At 37.2% G+C, this 15,862-nt stretch overlaps 1 protein-coding gene across 11 annotated transcripts in view; it reads right to left on the reverse strand.

Annotated features, from left to right (window-relative positions):
- Nucleotides 1–15,862, reverse strand: part of PARD3 (par-3 family cell polarity regulator) — a 446,652-nt gene that overhangs the window by 12,040 nt on the left and 418,750 nt on the right. For all 11 annotated transcript variants that reach the window (XM_050332175.1, XM_050332238.1, XM_050332169.1 and 8 more), the window contains one exon: nt 3,053–3,173. In XM_050332175.1, coding sequence (XP_050188132.1) covers nt 3,053–3,173 — 121 coding nt within the window. The remainder of the gene's footprint in view (nt 1–3,052; nt 3,174–15,862) is intronic.

Here is a 15,862-nt window from a genome sequence, read left to right on the forward strand (position 1 = left end):
AATCAACTGCAGAGCTACCGGATTTCAGGGACGGTTCAGCGTTGCAACATTTAGGCAGTTATTTAAACCCTAACAGTGTGTCATTCAAATGGCCTTGAGCAGAAATGTTACGCTGTTTAATAGACGGTGTCATCTCATTCCAGTGCTATCACTTTTTGTGTCTGTTAAGCTGCCTGATGCTGTGTGAACACTCATAGGCAGTCAAGTATTTTGTTTACTGGCAGGGCAAACACAGCTGGGCAAAAAGTCTGGCTCTGCTGCTCGTCTAGGGATAAATGACCTTCACCTGATGGGCACATGCAGGCAGGGAAGGGGCCAGGCACTGCTGTCACTGCCACGGAGCCAGTGTGATGTAGTGCTCCATGGTACAGAGATCTGCCTCCAACCCAGGGAGGAAACTGAAGGTATCTGTCACAGGTAACTGGACTCCTGTGTCACAGGCCATTAATAGTCTGGGATGGATTGGAGTTGGAGAGGTTCACAGGATCATTTTGATAATATATTAGTGGGTTTCTGAGGTATTGAGCTCCTCTGAATATCCTCAAAGCTGCCAGAGTTCCATCAGCATCCATTACTTACTCTGCAAACTTCATGTTCATTTATATTTTCTTAAAGTAACCAACAGTACCACATCACATCAGCACTTTGTTCCCTATTCTCAACTCTCCCATCAGCTTGTTAATGAGAAACGCAAACTACTTATCACCTAGCTCACACTTCTTTGGGAGTTGGTTTTTCCTCTCTTTCTATCCAAACCAGGTCAGAGTTGGCTGCTGTCATGCGGCTCTGAGGCTTCTCTGGATGTAAAGTTCTTTAGGTCATGTAAGGCTGCACAACCCATCTCCCTCAGGTGAAAACACACTTTTCAACAATGGTCTACATACAGGTGCACTTTGCACTGCTGTGGTTTGGAACAAACAGCTTACAGATGGATTGAAAAGATACCAATGAATGTATTTAAAAGTATTTTCCTGCATACATACATAAACCCCTTTTGCATTTTTTTGTGTCATTGGTATTTAATAATACATCTGGATCTGTTTTGCAAGTGTGTCTTAAGAAAGTCCATCATTTTAGACTAATATGTTAAAATAGTACACACTCCTTAAGAGAGAAGGTTATGGCTCTTTAACACTGAAATGACTATGAAGTGCTGAAATGGATGAGATCATTGCTTTATCCTTTCCAGGCATTGTAATCTTGAAAGGCTGAAGTACATGATGGAAAAATAAAATTATAATTCAAATAGACTCTGGGCCAATTTTTTTTAAAGTGCTTATCTAAAATAAAACATTTGGTCACCTATGTATTTAAAAACAGAGCAGCTCCTACAAAAGCAACAATAAGTTCCAGAATTAATATTAATACGTTAGACTGAATTAGTCACTTGGAGTTCATTTGCATGATCTGTAGAAGGGGAGTAAACAGAGAGATCCCATTTGTTTGAGTAAGAGAAAAAAGAAAGGTCAGCGTTCTGACCCTTAATTTAGGAAATTATTCTATTCCTAAGGTAATCAGTCTGTCATCCAAATAGTTCCCTCTTCGCTCATTACAAGAAACGCTAATAAAAGCCAAGTTGACTGTCTAAAGTTGCTATGGCATTTAGATATACAACAATTTGGCCCATGACCTTCAGTAGTTAAGTTCCCAAGTCTTCAAGAGTGAAAGTTTTTCTCATACAGAGTTTTCCCAAGAATGTTGCTCAAATCTCTCATTTAGGGAGTGAATAGTAGTTGATATGCATAATGGAAAGTAACTCTACTACAGCCCAAATTTACCCCAAAACTGATAAACTATCACTGTGGTGAGCTATCACAATATCTCCCCAACATTAAATAGAAAACCTCTGGTCATAAAGAAAATGTTTATACTAATTTTTCAATTTCAGAGGAAATTAGAGGTCTTCTAAAGCAGGAAAAGAGAAGCCTATATCCTGATACTGTATGTCAAGCAATATTAATCATTTAGGGACACATTTACCTTTGTTCCTCTCCATGCTGCATGTCAAAAATACCACAGGTTCAAGTTGGTGGGTTTAAGATGGACAAGGACACAAAGACCCAACAAAAGCCAAAAAAAAAAAAAATCTTCCATATCCACCACAACAGGCAAACAAAGATGACATATGCATTAGAATGTTACCTAGGTCTGTTACCTAGTTTGTTTTCAGTGACTTCATACACAGAGATGTGGCTCTTCAGCTAGGAGTCTTCCCACCTCATTCTTGTGTGCATCGCAATATTAAGTAACAATAACCCATCACCTACACCCGCTTTGGAGTAAGCTGTGAGAGATTCTACTGTTGTCATCATACAGTTCCCGCTTCTTTTGGAACACAAGCGAGTTGTTCACTGCCTTTATCATGGAATTTTCAACAAAATTAGAGTATTTGTCACATGTTTAAAGTATCCTAATTTAGGATATGTAATTGATTAAAAAGCAACGCTGATTCATTCAATTATGTTAAACAAGATAAGCACATGAATTTACATAATTGTATCACATTGCTAGATCAGATTGAACAGGATTTAAATGATCAATTAGGGTGTACATCTCGATACAGAACTGTCTCGGCTCATGTAAGAGGCAAAGGGGTACTATTGCAAAGTGTGTATATCCCTCCTTTTTTACTGCGAAAAGACATAGCTTTGCCTTTTATGAAAATAACTAATCACACTGATATTGCTTCAGAGAAAATACCATTTACTAGGTTACATGTTCTCTCTAAATTATTTACTGTTAGTGTGCATTTTATTCCACTTTTCCTTGAAAATTTCAGATTAATTGATATTGCCTTTGAGGCAAAAAACCCCAAGTAATAACTCACACAGTCAAGGGTCTAAATACAGAGCAAATAATTCTATCTGCACACATGACAGATGGCTTAAGAATTTTAGAAATGAAATAAACATCAATGAACCAAAAGCAGGAATAGCAGCAAGGGCAGAAGTGTGGAGGCAGAGGACCCTGCCTTCCTCTCTGTCTGCTCCCAACCGGCCCAGGAACAGCAGAGTCAGCCAGCCTTCCCAGATCTGCCAGGCTCTGAACTTACCCATGGCTGCTCAAAACTGTAAGTACGTCTCCTGTCCTCCACATCCTCGTCTTGCTTTGCTTGCTGAAACTCTTGTCTCAGGCGCTGTATCCGGTCGTGATTGTTAGGGGTCGACCTGTTGCTGAAAGAGGGAGGATGGAAATGATCAATACACTTGGGAACTGCCACCTATGACTGAGACTTCTTAACATGGGACTGCTACTACAGTGCAGGACTACAGACTCAGAGATGATTTAAAAGCATTTAGTACAAAGATCTTTAGTTTCTAAAAGATTATTAATGCTGTTTGACATATAAAGAAACTTCTGATGTTGTAAGGATAAGACAAATGAGGATATTTCTAAAAATCACCCAAAGTTCTTGGCATCTCTTTAGTATATATCACTCCTAGAAATGAAGAGGAATAGATGCACTAGTGTCAGACTTAACATAAAGGGAAATTAAAAGTCCTAGTGATCTCTGTTACTGAATAAACATGAAAGATACTTTCCCCCAATCAATAAACTGTAGGTAGTACTGTCAGATCTTTACTCACATCAAATTAATTACAATGTCTGAAGGCTCTACCTATATAAAATTTGGTTATTTTCCCCAATCAATAAGAGCCTGTCATCCCTTAGTTCTGTTTTTAACAAGTCTTTTAAATTGATCAGTCTGAAACCATTAAAAGGCTCAGGGGCCAGTAGAAAGCAATCCATTTGACAGCGCCCTAGGCAGGAATGCATCTGGGCAGCAGAGGAGTGCTGGCCTCAGCCCCACAGACACTGGTGGGCTGAGGAGGGCTCAGACCCTGAGGTACCACTACAAACCAGCACACCCAGAACCTTGAACCCTTCAAAACCATCAACTTTTCACAGTGCCTGGTAATCCACTCTTCACAGCACAGGTGTATGTGAAATCACAATGAAATATGCACAGGAATGGCTTATTTCAGGGAGCAGGGGGGAAATGGATATTTATTAATTTTGTTGACATTTCTCCAGCTGTGCACCTCCCACCTGAACCCTACGACACCACTGCATTTCAAACATGTTAATGTGGGAATCGTAGGAAGCCTGACAAACAAATATGTTATATCAAGACTAACCAGAAGCATTTTAATCTTTTATTATGTACTTCTTGTGCCCTGCATTTCATTGTTTATTTCAAAAGAGCTGATGAAGAATGGACAGCTATTACTTTGTTTCAAAAGAGAAGTCTGCAGAGAGACAAAGGAAAGCAATTCCATAGTTTTCTGTTCTTGGATACAGGGTACAATAAAACACAGTGAATTCATATCCCATGTCTTCCCTCGTATGAAGAGAGACAATTCCAGACTCCATTTGTGGCTGTTTTCGGTGTCTTTCGGGACTGGTAGGTGCAGGGATTGGAGGTTGTAGATGTTTGAGACGTTACCTCCCACTCTTTTCAGTGCCATTAAATAGAGTTTATCAGTGCTTGGTTGGCTTGCTAGAGTTATCAGACACAGAACAACTGTATTGTTCTAGCAAAGGCTAAGTTTTAAATAGGTTTGGGTTGATTCTTTTTTTTTTTGTTGACACCAAAGGCACAGAAAAAGAAGGAATTTAGAGAAGTATTTTCTTTCATGCTTTCCCCCCCACCACCAAATGGGAGCTTTAAGAAATGCTTTGTTTGTAGGGTAAGTCAACTTCTATGTGCAAATTACCCTCTTGAAAAGTACAATTAAAAGAAAGCTTTATTTAGAAAAAGTAGAAATGAAACACTAGTATTTTCAAAATTTCCACATCATTGTAGATGTGTTGCTAATTTTATTTCCTTAATTCAACTTATTTTTGTGAAAGAGCTTATCTCCATTTACAGTTTTATATTATGCAAATTTATTCCTTATTGTCAAATTCTGCCCAGCTTTAGCATGCAGCCCCTTGTTTTTTTCCCCCATGCATTGCTATACATTGCACATTGTAAATGGATTCATCAAAATCCAGTACTTGGCCTACAAACTACTTTTAAATGGTCTGTTAATTTTTAAAACGGGTTAATCCAACAAACAAGTAGCCCAATGCTTTCTACACAGGCAAGTGTTTTCTGCACAGATAAATTGCATTTAAGTGTAGCAAAATACAGTAAGTATTAGTATTTCAGGTATAATAATATATATTTGAAAGAGAAATGCCGTTGAATTTCAGTGCAAAAATTACTAGAAAAGTGACATACATGGACACCTTGAAGTAGTCAAGACGATGGGCAAATAATCCACCTTCCGTAATCAAGATTGTTTCAAACTCTAATTTGATTTACAGAGCAAAAGTGACACCGAAGTAGCTATGCCATGGCAAGCAGAAGGTAAAACCCCAAAGTACTGCACTAAATCCTGTGCATTACACAGAACAGACATACTGTACCACCCCCAAAATGGGCTGCTGGAAGGGTTATTACAGATATGAGGACTTCTCCACATTTTGTGATAGATATTTAATAAAACAATTACATCAACAGATGTAGTGTTGATGGCAAATGCAGTGTCCATGCCATGAAGTGAAAATGTACATCTTTTCCTGAACAGCAATGAATTTGACACTTTTTACACTGCAGAGATGTAATAACAAAGAACAAGGAGGATCCTGGGATTTATGATTAACTTGTCTCCAGACCTAAGAACTTATTCAAATGACAAAAAAAATGAAAAGAAAAAAGAAGTCAAGCTGATTTAAGAAAAGTTATTCAAAGTTATTAAAGGATTGATAATGGCAGAAGAGATAAATCTTTTAACAATATTTCTATTTTATCTGAAAAGCAATGGACATGACCCAAATTTAGAAAATTGCAAAAGAAATGAATTATGAAAAGGACTATTTCACAGAAAAGCAAGAGTAAAATTAGAAAAAGGCACTTCTGTATACACTCTAATTTCTTTGTGCTCAAAATGTCTGGGAGAAGCAGACAGAGACTTCAAGTCAGTCGTTTTATAATAATAAAAAAAATTAAATATTTTCATTTAGAAGAGGAAAAGGGAAAAGGCAGGCAGCTGAGGAAGGGCTAAGATACTTTTCTTAAAGATTACTTGAGGGTTTAGACTATATCTCAGATTGGCATCCTTTTCCTTCTATTTTCATTTCAGCCTTATTCTGATTCTCTAGGTTAAATTACAGCTGCCCTCACCTTCTCACCAGCAAGGGTTTGCAGATCTCTGTCCTGGCCTGCCATGCTGTCTCCTATTTCTTTTCATGCCTCTTGTTATCCAGTTAATTTCATCATGAGTACTTTTTTGCTAGGTTTTTTTATGTCTCCTTCTGCGTTCCCCCTGCACTCAGGGAACACTTGGTACACCCATTTGATATTTCATTCAACTTCCAATTAGTACTTCCAGAAGGAGAGACATGCAAAAATCATAATCACAATAAAAAACTGTTAGGAATAAAATTTTGCAGTCAACAGTGCAAACCTAACTTCATTCCTTTTCAGGTCCTGAGATGTTCTGCTCTATCTTCAACTCTTTATGGAAGTCACATCATTATCCCTTGGGACAGGGCTAAACAGATTATATCCAGTGAGAAGTGTCCTTAGCCATTCTAAAGCAAAATGAATTTTGACTTACTGTATAATTGACCCAAGAGAGGTAGGGTTGTATCAACAGACTGCTAGGGTGCAGCTGGAGGTGTTCCTGCTGCTTAAATTCCCTTTTGCAGATGTATGGTGCAAGTTTAAATGTACCACATTTTGTTTGAGTCTTCCATTCAAATGAACCAAAAATCTGAAGGCAGATCCACCTCAGATAATTCAGGACTACTAGCAGGAAGAAAGGAATTTAACTTGAAATCCATCCAAAATCTATTGAAGATTTGATCTATGTTAGCATTAAACTTTTTAGCAAAACTGGAATTACAACTCTACAGTAACCACAGCTTGCCCAGACGGCCCTTTCCTATGCCTACTTAATAACAAAATGCCTGTGAATTTATGGAAGACAATTAGCACCTTCTAGCATCGGATGTCAGTGATGCTCTTCTATCAAAGTGCTCGCAATATTACATGTTCCTAAAAGAAATAAAAATCAAGGGAAGGCTTTTAGGGTCAAAGTCTACTTGGGTTGCAAAGCGGCTGGGCTTTCTTGTGTCACAGCTCTGCTTGGCACCCCATTGCCTTCCATCTGCAGATGGCACTTATCACAATCAGTTATTTTGTGAGTGCTGCTTTAAAACACACCACCACCAGCGTGGGCTAAAAATGCGACTGTAAGCAAGGTTTAGATAGGCCAGAGCTGTCACATATTTCCAGAAACAAGCAGTTGCAGCAATGGCCATCAGAGTCTCAGATCATTAAGCAATGTCTTAGTGTGATGTCATGCACTGATGTGCAGAGTTGTATTCCTTTCAAAACAGACAGATTTTCAGTGTGATAAAGTAGATACAAACATGCTACGGAACAAGGATGAGTAAAGCTTTGGAAAAAAAATTATTGGCCTGAAAAAGCATGGAAAAGAGTCTTAACAACAACACCAGGCAGTTGCAACATGACTAGAATAACCAAAAGGTTAGTAAACAAACAAGAGTTCTTTACACCTTGAAACCTTTTATCGCACATTTGAGCTGCCAGGACCTCACTGTCCTGATCAGCTGCTTAGATCTCTGGATAGCAGTTATAAAACACAGATGGGTTCTTATTTGTTTCAAGCTGGCAAATAACTATCACCCATTTCTATAATATAAACTCCTTTTCATTTGGCCAGATTACTTGTGCCATTAAAAATCAAGAGCTGGATTTGAATCTACTTCTATATTTATGCATAGCCAGGAGCAGCAAAAGAGTTTATTGTGCTGAGGACTGACAATGGTGGCCATGCCGTAGTTGGCAGCACATATCCTCACCAAAGCTCAGAACTAACTGAGCCTCTACAAAATTGGCCTTTTCCTTCAATGCTTGAGTAGGACGAAACAGCCCAACAGAAAGCAGAATGGTGTTAATCTAACATAAAAAAACTTCTGCTACATTTGCTGAAACTCAAGCACCCTCTCACCACAGCATTTAAACCCAAGCAGATGGATTTGTCTGTTTCAGATGGCCCTTGAGGGTGAATAAGCAGAAACTGTCAAGTTGTTTCAAAAAGTCATGGACATGAAATAAAATGAAAGTATGCCCTTTACCAGCCTTAAAGTTATCACCATACTCCAACACACAGTCTGCTGGTTTGTTCACTTTAAACAGATTTGTTAATCATCAGTGACACAGATGACTGTGCCCACACACAGGGGGCCAATGAGGGCTGAGCAGCAACAGAGTTTGCACCGTCTCCTTCCTGCCATGAGCTTGCCAGAGCACGTTGGTCTTTTCCTATTATTTTGCTCTATGGTTTATTTTTTGACATCTAAATACCACTCCTCAAGCTTAAATTAGTGTAACAAATTTGGCTGGTCCTCTCCTTGCAGTGTGCCCCACATATGGTCCTTCTCTGAGATCTCAGGGAATAGATCTTTCATGAACACATAGATATTAACTCATATAGATGTGGTACAAAAACAGAAGCAACCATGGATGGCGGTGGCTGTATAAAAGAGCTGTTGCATGATTACCAAATTGCTACAGTCAGTCCAAGAAAAAATTGAGCTGAGCAACAGATCAAATTTGTAAGACTACAAATGTACTTGTAACATGGTTGCATCCCAGAAAGAGCCATAGAAAGGCTTTCCCACACTACTTTTGTTTTTCTTAAGTGTCAAAGAATTTATTGAGAATAAGGCATAAAAAGGTAGGGGAGAGGTGTTAAAAAACAAAAAAATGTATCAATTACAAAACTCCAAATAAAAATAGCTTCTCTGCACAAGCTTCATTAAGTTTTATCAGCTAGTATCTTGGGTTTTTACACTCAAACCACAGGTCATAAATTCACAGTAAATCCCCCATATGTTCACCAAACACCTGAATTCAATTTCTCTTCTAGTTGTAAGAAACGGAATATGCTGCTCAAATTAATTATGCATGCAAAGTTAGTTTCTAACAAGGGCAGCTTCTTGTGTGCTGAAGGGTATACATCCTATCTGAATTTTTTTCCCCAGATCTCTTTCAATCTTGGCTTATTTCTACTGTTCACAAGGTTATAAAAATCATCCTCTCTTGGCATTTCATATTTGCTAAATGAACACAGAGCATTATATATCCTTTAAAGTCTGCAGATTTTAAAGGCAGTTAAATTCAGGGATTGGCTTAATGTGACAAGCAAGATATGACATGTTACCTGTACACATACCTACATACTTCAGCATAGTAATTCCATCAAAACAGGATTTAAACTTTAGGATTTATGTCAATATGTATGCATGTATGTAGCTCATTGGGAATTTTTATGTCATTCCAGTTTACTTTCACAGTGGTAGTTATCAACTGCAATACCATAGAGAAGTTACACAACTCCCCAAATGCAATCACTTTCTTCAGTGAATAAAATTAATTTTCAGATTTTGACATTGCGTTTTGATGATCATTTTACACTATTTCAACAGAGTAAATAATTAAAAATTACGAAGATACACCTCTCTTCTCTGGGTTAAAAAGGTAACCTCGAATGCTCTAAACTCAGCACTCGCTTCTGATATGATGGCCATAAACAAAGTGAAGGAGTGGAGCTGATGGGGAGGTCACTTCACCACAACAGTCTCTTCAAACTTTCCAGGCTAGATTTCACTCTGAGTCCCTCTGTGGCCCTTCTGTAGCAGGGCCATCATTTTACAACCAGTGAAATCTGAAGAATGCACCCAAGACCCTTTTTATTGCCACCATCACTCTTCCTTATTAGCCTGTCAGAGCCTGCACACCGGAGACAGAAATCCAGTCTTACTTTTCAGTGGAATTCTTCTACTAAAAGGAAAAGTAGAGATTTTAGGAGCTTGCTATAAACATCTGAAAACAGATACTCAGCTACTGGGTTATCACACAGTCTATGCCTTACTTTAGAACTGTTAGATTTTGCAGATATAAGCCAAGCCAATTTTCAGCCACACACAACTTGTTACAGCCGTTGTCATAGGGTATTGCATTTTCTGAGTCAGAGAAAAAAAAAAAAAGAAGAACAGGAAAAAAAAAAGAGAACACCACATGTAACCTAAAAGAAAATACAAAATACCTCACTGTGGATTTATCAGGAAGGTGTTAAAGAAATAGCAGAAATACACATGGAAAGATTTAATTAATCATGAAAGAAAAACAAAAAAAGAAAAGGAAAAAAATACCAGTGATCAAGTAAAGGAGAAATTTGCATTTTTGATTCTAAATTAAATACAAAATTACTTCAAAGTTAAGGCAGGAAGAGGCTCTGACCTGCTATGAATTTTCCTATCCTAACTGGAACAGACAATGATGGCTCCAGTGCTGTTAGGTCTGATGAACATCCACAATTAGGCATCACAGGCTATTTTGTGTCAATATGTGAGGATTGCCTGGCACAGTAATACAAAGACATTTAACAAAGACCACAGAGAAGAAATCCTCTCCTGGACCTAGCTGGCCAGTCCTGTGCCAGCAGAAGGGATCATCTGGAAGATCCCTAGCAGCCTTCAGGCCGTGTCAGCCTTTGTTTCCGTTTAAGCTAATCCAGCTGCTTTGTTAGAAACTGCTTACTGAGAGCTCCCTCTGATTTGCTCTCTGGAGGAGACATGGGGGCAGAATTCTTCAGCAGAGGGGCAGCAGCGAGCAGCAGGAGAGCAGTCACTTCTCAAAGCACGGCAGTGATTTCCAAAAAGGAACTGGTCTGTAGCCAGCACCACCTGTGAGGTGTGAATGTTGTGAAGTAGGTATAACCCAGCTCATTCCAGCACACCTTGCACGACTCAGCTTCTACTCAGCTTTTGCTCAGTGCTGACACTATGTCTTACAGCATAAAATCTGCTTCAGAGCCCAGCTCTAGCCAGCAATGGAGTGAAGAAAAAGCATGTGTCTTTTCACGGGAGGAATCTAGCAAAATTAAAATAGAGAGGAAAAAAAAGATCCTGATTGCACCATTTGATTTGAAGGATGCATCAAAAGTGATATTCAAATTATTCAAATGTTTCAAATTTTCTAATTTGAAAAAAGATTTGGAAAAAAAAGTTATTCAAATAACACAATGTTACACTGTATTTGTAAATGGTGAAATTTAGCAGTCTTACAACGCAAACCCCCCACTTCTTTAAAAGTACTTAGGTCTTGCTTAATGCCTTGACATAAGTTATACTGGAAACCCCAAAAACATTTGATGCTGCTTTATTTCTCTATAATCACAGAAAACACTGAGCAAACAGGTACCAGGGTGTTGCAACTAGCAAAACAGAAAAACAGAATGTTTCGGACTCCCGTGAACACTTGCTCTCAATAAAAATGACATCTTGTTTTAAAGTATTAATTAAACTCCAGTATCAAGCAACACATTGCTAGACAAACACTGACGTATGAACTAAAACATCCCTTTAAAATGTCTGAACATTAAAAAAGATAATACATTACACAAAGTTCACATGCCTTCCACTGTCCTTACCAGCTGCTAACATAATTATAATACAATTATTTCTGTACTTTGACAGAGGGGCTATTTCATTATAAATTTCCAAATAATATTTTGATTGATTTTACATTATATCTTACTCTAATTATCGGCTAATTTCCAAGCACCAAAGGAGAAGTTATCTATTAAAAACAAACAAGTAGAAATGACTTGGCCTAAGGATACCAAGGCTAGGTCAAAGCTTGACAGTATCCAAAATCTGAAACTTAAGGAGACCCTCTTTGATAGGAGCATCAGTAGTAGATCTGAAATTCTATATAAACACAGAGAAATGTGGGATCCTGGTTTTATTTTTCACACTGAATTATTTGCAACCTCTAAATAAAACTTTAAATCCGACCTTACCATTAGGCATTCACTGCCTTTGCACATTATGACTCAACCACGAAAAAAACAAAATCAAAGCTAAGATTGATTACTTGAATTGGTGCCTAAATTCACATGACTGTTGCCTTCTTATGAAGTTGATCACTAAGATTTATACTGATTAGCACAAAACTAATTAAGATTTTTTAATTAAATATTATATGCATATGGAGATAAAAAAACCCAGCTCGGTATGATATTTGACAAAACAACTGATTTCTGGATAAATTCTTTCAGCATTTTATCTCAAAGATGAAGATTTTAATAAATAAAAATTTTAATCATGCTTTACCACCACACTGTCATGATTAACTTTAAAACTGGAAATTGCCATAAAAGTATAGTTATATTCAAAAAAATAATCACTTCCAGGTAAGGACAGAAAACCCAGTAACTACCTTTTATCCAAAAATTCACTTGGTTATTTAGTGAGTTAATTGGAACTCAACTTTTACTATTTAAGATATTTTCAAGTTATTTCATTTATTTTTCCTCATGGAAATGTTAAAAATGTCTTTTCCCCAGGAATTCTTTTTCAGAGGTACTGCGCAGGATGCTCAGTAATTGCTGAGGGTCGTGCTACGCTCTGAAAAACCAGATAAGAAATCCTGAATTCTAATATTTACTGTTCTTGGGCTGCTTAGACTCAACCCAACTGCACATTCCAGAAATTCAAAAGCATGTATTTCTCTAACTGCAGAAGAAATACAACGTTTACTTGTAACACCATTTCAGTAGTTAACCAAGACAATTAGCCTGATAAAGACTATAGAAAAGCTAATTTATTTACCAGGAGAAGGTAAGGCGGGACTTTTCTCAACCAATTTTAATCATTTAAAAGGCAGGAATGTAGTAAAACTACTCATCTAGACCCCTCCTAAGGGAAATACACAGAAATAAGTTACTCCAGAGGGCAATTCACAGCACCTGTCTTTGGATGCAATTATTCTCTCAAGAGCTCATTACTTTTCTTCATTGAGAAAGAAGAGTAGAGGGAGTAGCTCAGGATAGCTTTAGACAACTATATTAGGGCAGATGAATCCCACTATAGATGGCTAACTTGGGTTCAAGGTACATGATAAATGAATCATCCTAAGAAAATCTAGTACTAGGAATGCCTGGTAGAAGGTGCTCAACTGTTGTAGGAGTATAACCCAACAGTTTAACGTTTTGGCAGAAAAACCACTAGAATGAGACTCTCTAAGTCACTCAGCCTCTCTGGGTTTGCATTCACATAACCACAAATGGGCACTAGCCTTCTTTAACACCCTGTGTAAAGTTTATACAATGATCAGTTCTCATTTACTTTGCTATAATTTTAGGGGTTCTTTACAGAGTACACTATATTACTGTTTGTAATCCTCCTTCATGGAAATAAAAGCCTAAATTTTTTAGTTTCTGAAACATATAGAAGTGTATAGCCATGCCTGAGATAAGACAAGGACTGCAACATAACCACTTTTGTGGTTAAGATCTCCTCAGTATGGCTAATTTGTGTCTCAACTTTTACATTACTTCAGCAAATGCTATGCAAATGCTCTAACATTTTCTTGAGTAACATAATTGTCATATGCTTTTTAGTAAACTGAAAGAAATGAAACATATATAATAATCCCACTTAGTACATCAAATTTATTTTGCATGATATTGGCATTACATTACAAAGTCACAATAGTATTATTTCACGTTGTTATTCTTGTAGTCTTAGGTTGATAACGTTTCATTTTGACACCATAATGGTGTCTCTGGGGATTTTGATGACAATGTGTTTTGACATCGTGTTAAAATATATCCAAACTGATATCACTTTATTTTGTCATCATTACCCAGTTTCATTTGTATTTCTAAGATACTGCTTTATTCTGATATCTTTAATTGGAAAGATTTCAGTCCAAGTGGCAAGTGCTAAAAAGAAAAAAGTCCTGCAGACGTTAAGCATGGCTGCGTAGTGCACATTACTGACGTTCAAACTTGCACTGGCCAAATATCCCAAAATATAACAGATTAGTCACATGGTACAGAGCCTCAGATCATAAAAACATGAAAATGCCTTTTCTTCTACAGCATGGTAATAAATTTAATAAATTGTAGTGTAATTCTATTTCAGACACTTGAGGCAGGAGGCCCAGCAGCAAAATCGCTGCTGCAAACGAGAACCTTCTGCTGCCATTGGAGTGTCTGACGTGCACTCGCTTCATGAGTCCCTGTATAGAAACCAGAAATTATTTCCTGAACGCTATTAAAAAAGTGAGATTTCTAATTCATGAGCTTCACTGAAATGGAAATTGCTACATATGTGATTCTAACTAAAGAGCAGCAATGCCAGTTCCCATACAGAGCTCTAAAATGCAGTGCTGGGCCTGAGCTTTAACTGGTAGCAACCTGTCTAGACCCACTGAATCCAGCTTTGAGAATTTATGGGCATCTGAAGATCTGGCCAAGGTTTTAGGGGAAGAAATAATGAATAATTTTCAGTTCTAAGCTTCTTGTTACCAGTAGGAAATTCAGGCATTGATTCTGAAACACTTTGCTATAGAAATGATCTGGTAAATCATCTCTGGGCTACCAGAAAAATGAACATCATACCAATTTGAACATGTCCACTTACAGCTATATCACTCAGTTTCTTCTTTTTATTATTTACCAGTTCTTCATTCTTTCTCTACAATGAATTACAGAACAACTCCAGGGAAATCAACACATTACATGCACTAAGAAGTATGTTTATTCAGCACAGCAGCTCAAGTTCTACTTACTAAAATGATTGCTGATAAAATCTCTAATTTTAAACATTAATGCATAAGATTTTTCTGCCATTCAAATCTGATCAAAGAGATTAAAGAATTTCTTCTTTTCCCCCCACTCTCCTAAACCATAATACTTAATAGAAATTGCTTGTATTATCTTATTTCAGAGAGCAGGCTAGAACTGAGACAATCCCTTGGTCCCAGTTCATGAATAAAGCATTTAATGGACTACACTTGTCAAAGGACACACTAAGCATTTGATCTATACAGTAAACAAATGTCTATGAAAAACAACCCCCCAAAAGAAAAAATTGCCATTGCTACTCATTATTTAAGATATTTTCCTTCCTTCCTCTCTTACTTCAGTATGAAGACTCTGAAGGCATTGATGGGATGACAGACTCACACTGAGATGAAAACAGAATTTTTCAAACAACTGATGGCATCAATTTATATTCCAGGGAAACAGATAATAAGTTCATACATAACTACTCTCCAGTAAAAGGAATTAATTGTTACAACACCAGAAAATGTATAATTATTAAACAAGCAACAGAAGGCTAAGTTGTACCCTGACATTCCAACACTCTCCACATTTTTTTTTTTAAGAGTTTCCTTTGGGAATTTCCAGCAAAGAGTAACTTCAGCCAGCAGAAGAAAATTAAGCTACAGAACTGTGAGCCTGCATAACTATGAACCCAGCTGACCTGAAGAATTTGATACATACCTACAAAATGCTTTTTCATGCTCTTAAAAGACAAGATGAAATATTACAACCAAGTAACTGCAGCTATTACCATAAGCAATACTGCAAAGCCAGTTCCATTTAGTGCAAATTATAGACTTGTTTCTACTGGCATTGACCATTCTTCACTAGCCGAGAAACCAAATAGGCTGAAATATCTGAGAGGCATATATAGAAAACTATGTTAATTTTAACAAATATATTTATTTTAAAAAGGTATTGAACCCATTCTTTCCACCCCATTTTTTCTACCTTAAGTTTTAAAGTTCAGTGCAACTTCTTCACTTTTCTTAAAAATAAGAATTACAATTAATTTTTAAAAAATCTTTTTCAGTACAATGGGCTTTATTAATGCAATGAGCTGTTAAGTGACAGACTAATGAAACCTCAGCACAAAACTGCACTGGCGTTTAAAATTAATCTCTGAAATAAACTCATAGTGTAGTATTGTCTATGTAATTCAA

This window comes from Myiozetetes cayanensis, unplaced genomic scaffold (genome assembly GCF_022539395.1).
Source record: "Myiozetetes cayanensis isolate MyiCay16 unplaced genomic scaffold, myiCay2020 scf1, whole genome shotgun sequence".
NCBI classification, from domain to species: domain Eukaryota; kingdom Metazoa; phylum Chordata; class Aves; order Passeriformes; family Tyrannidae; genus Myiozetetes; species Myiozetetes cayanensis.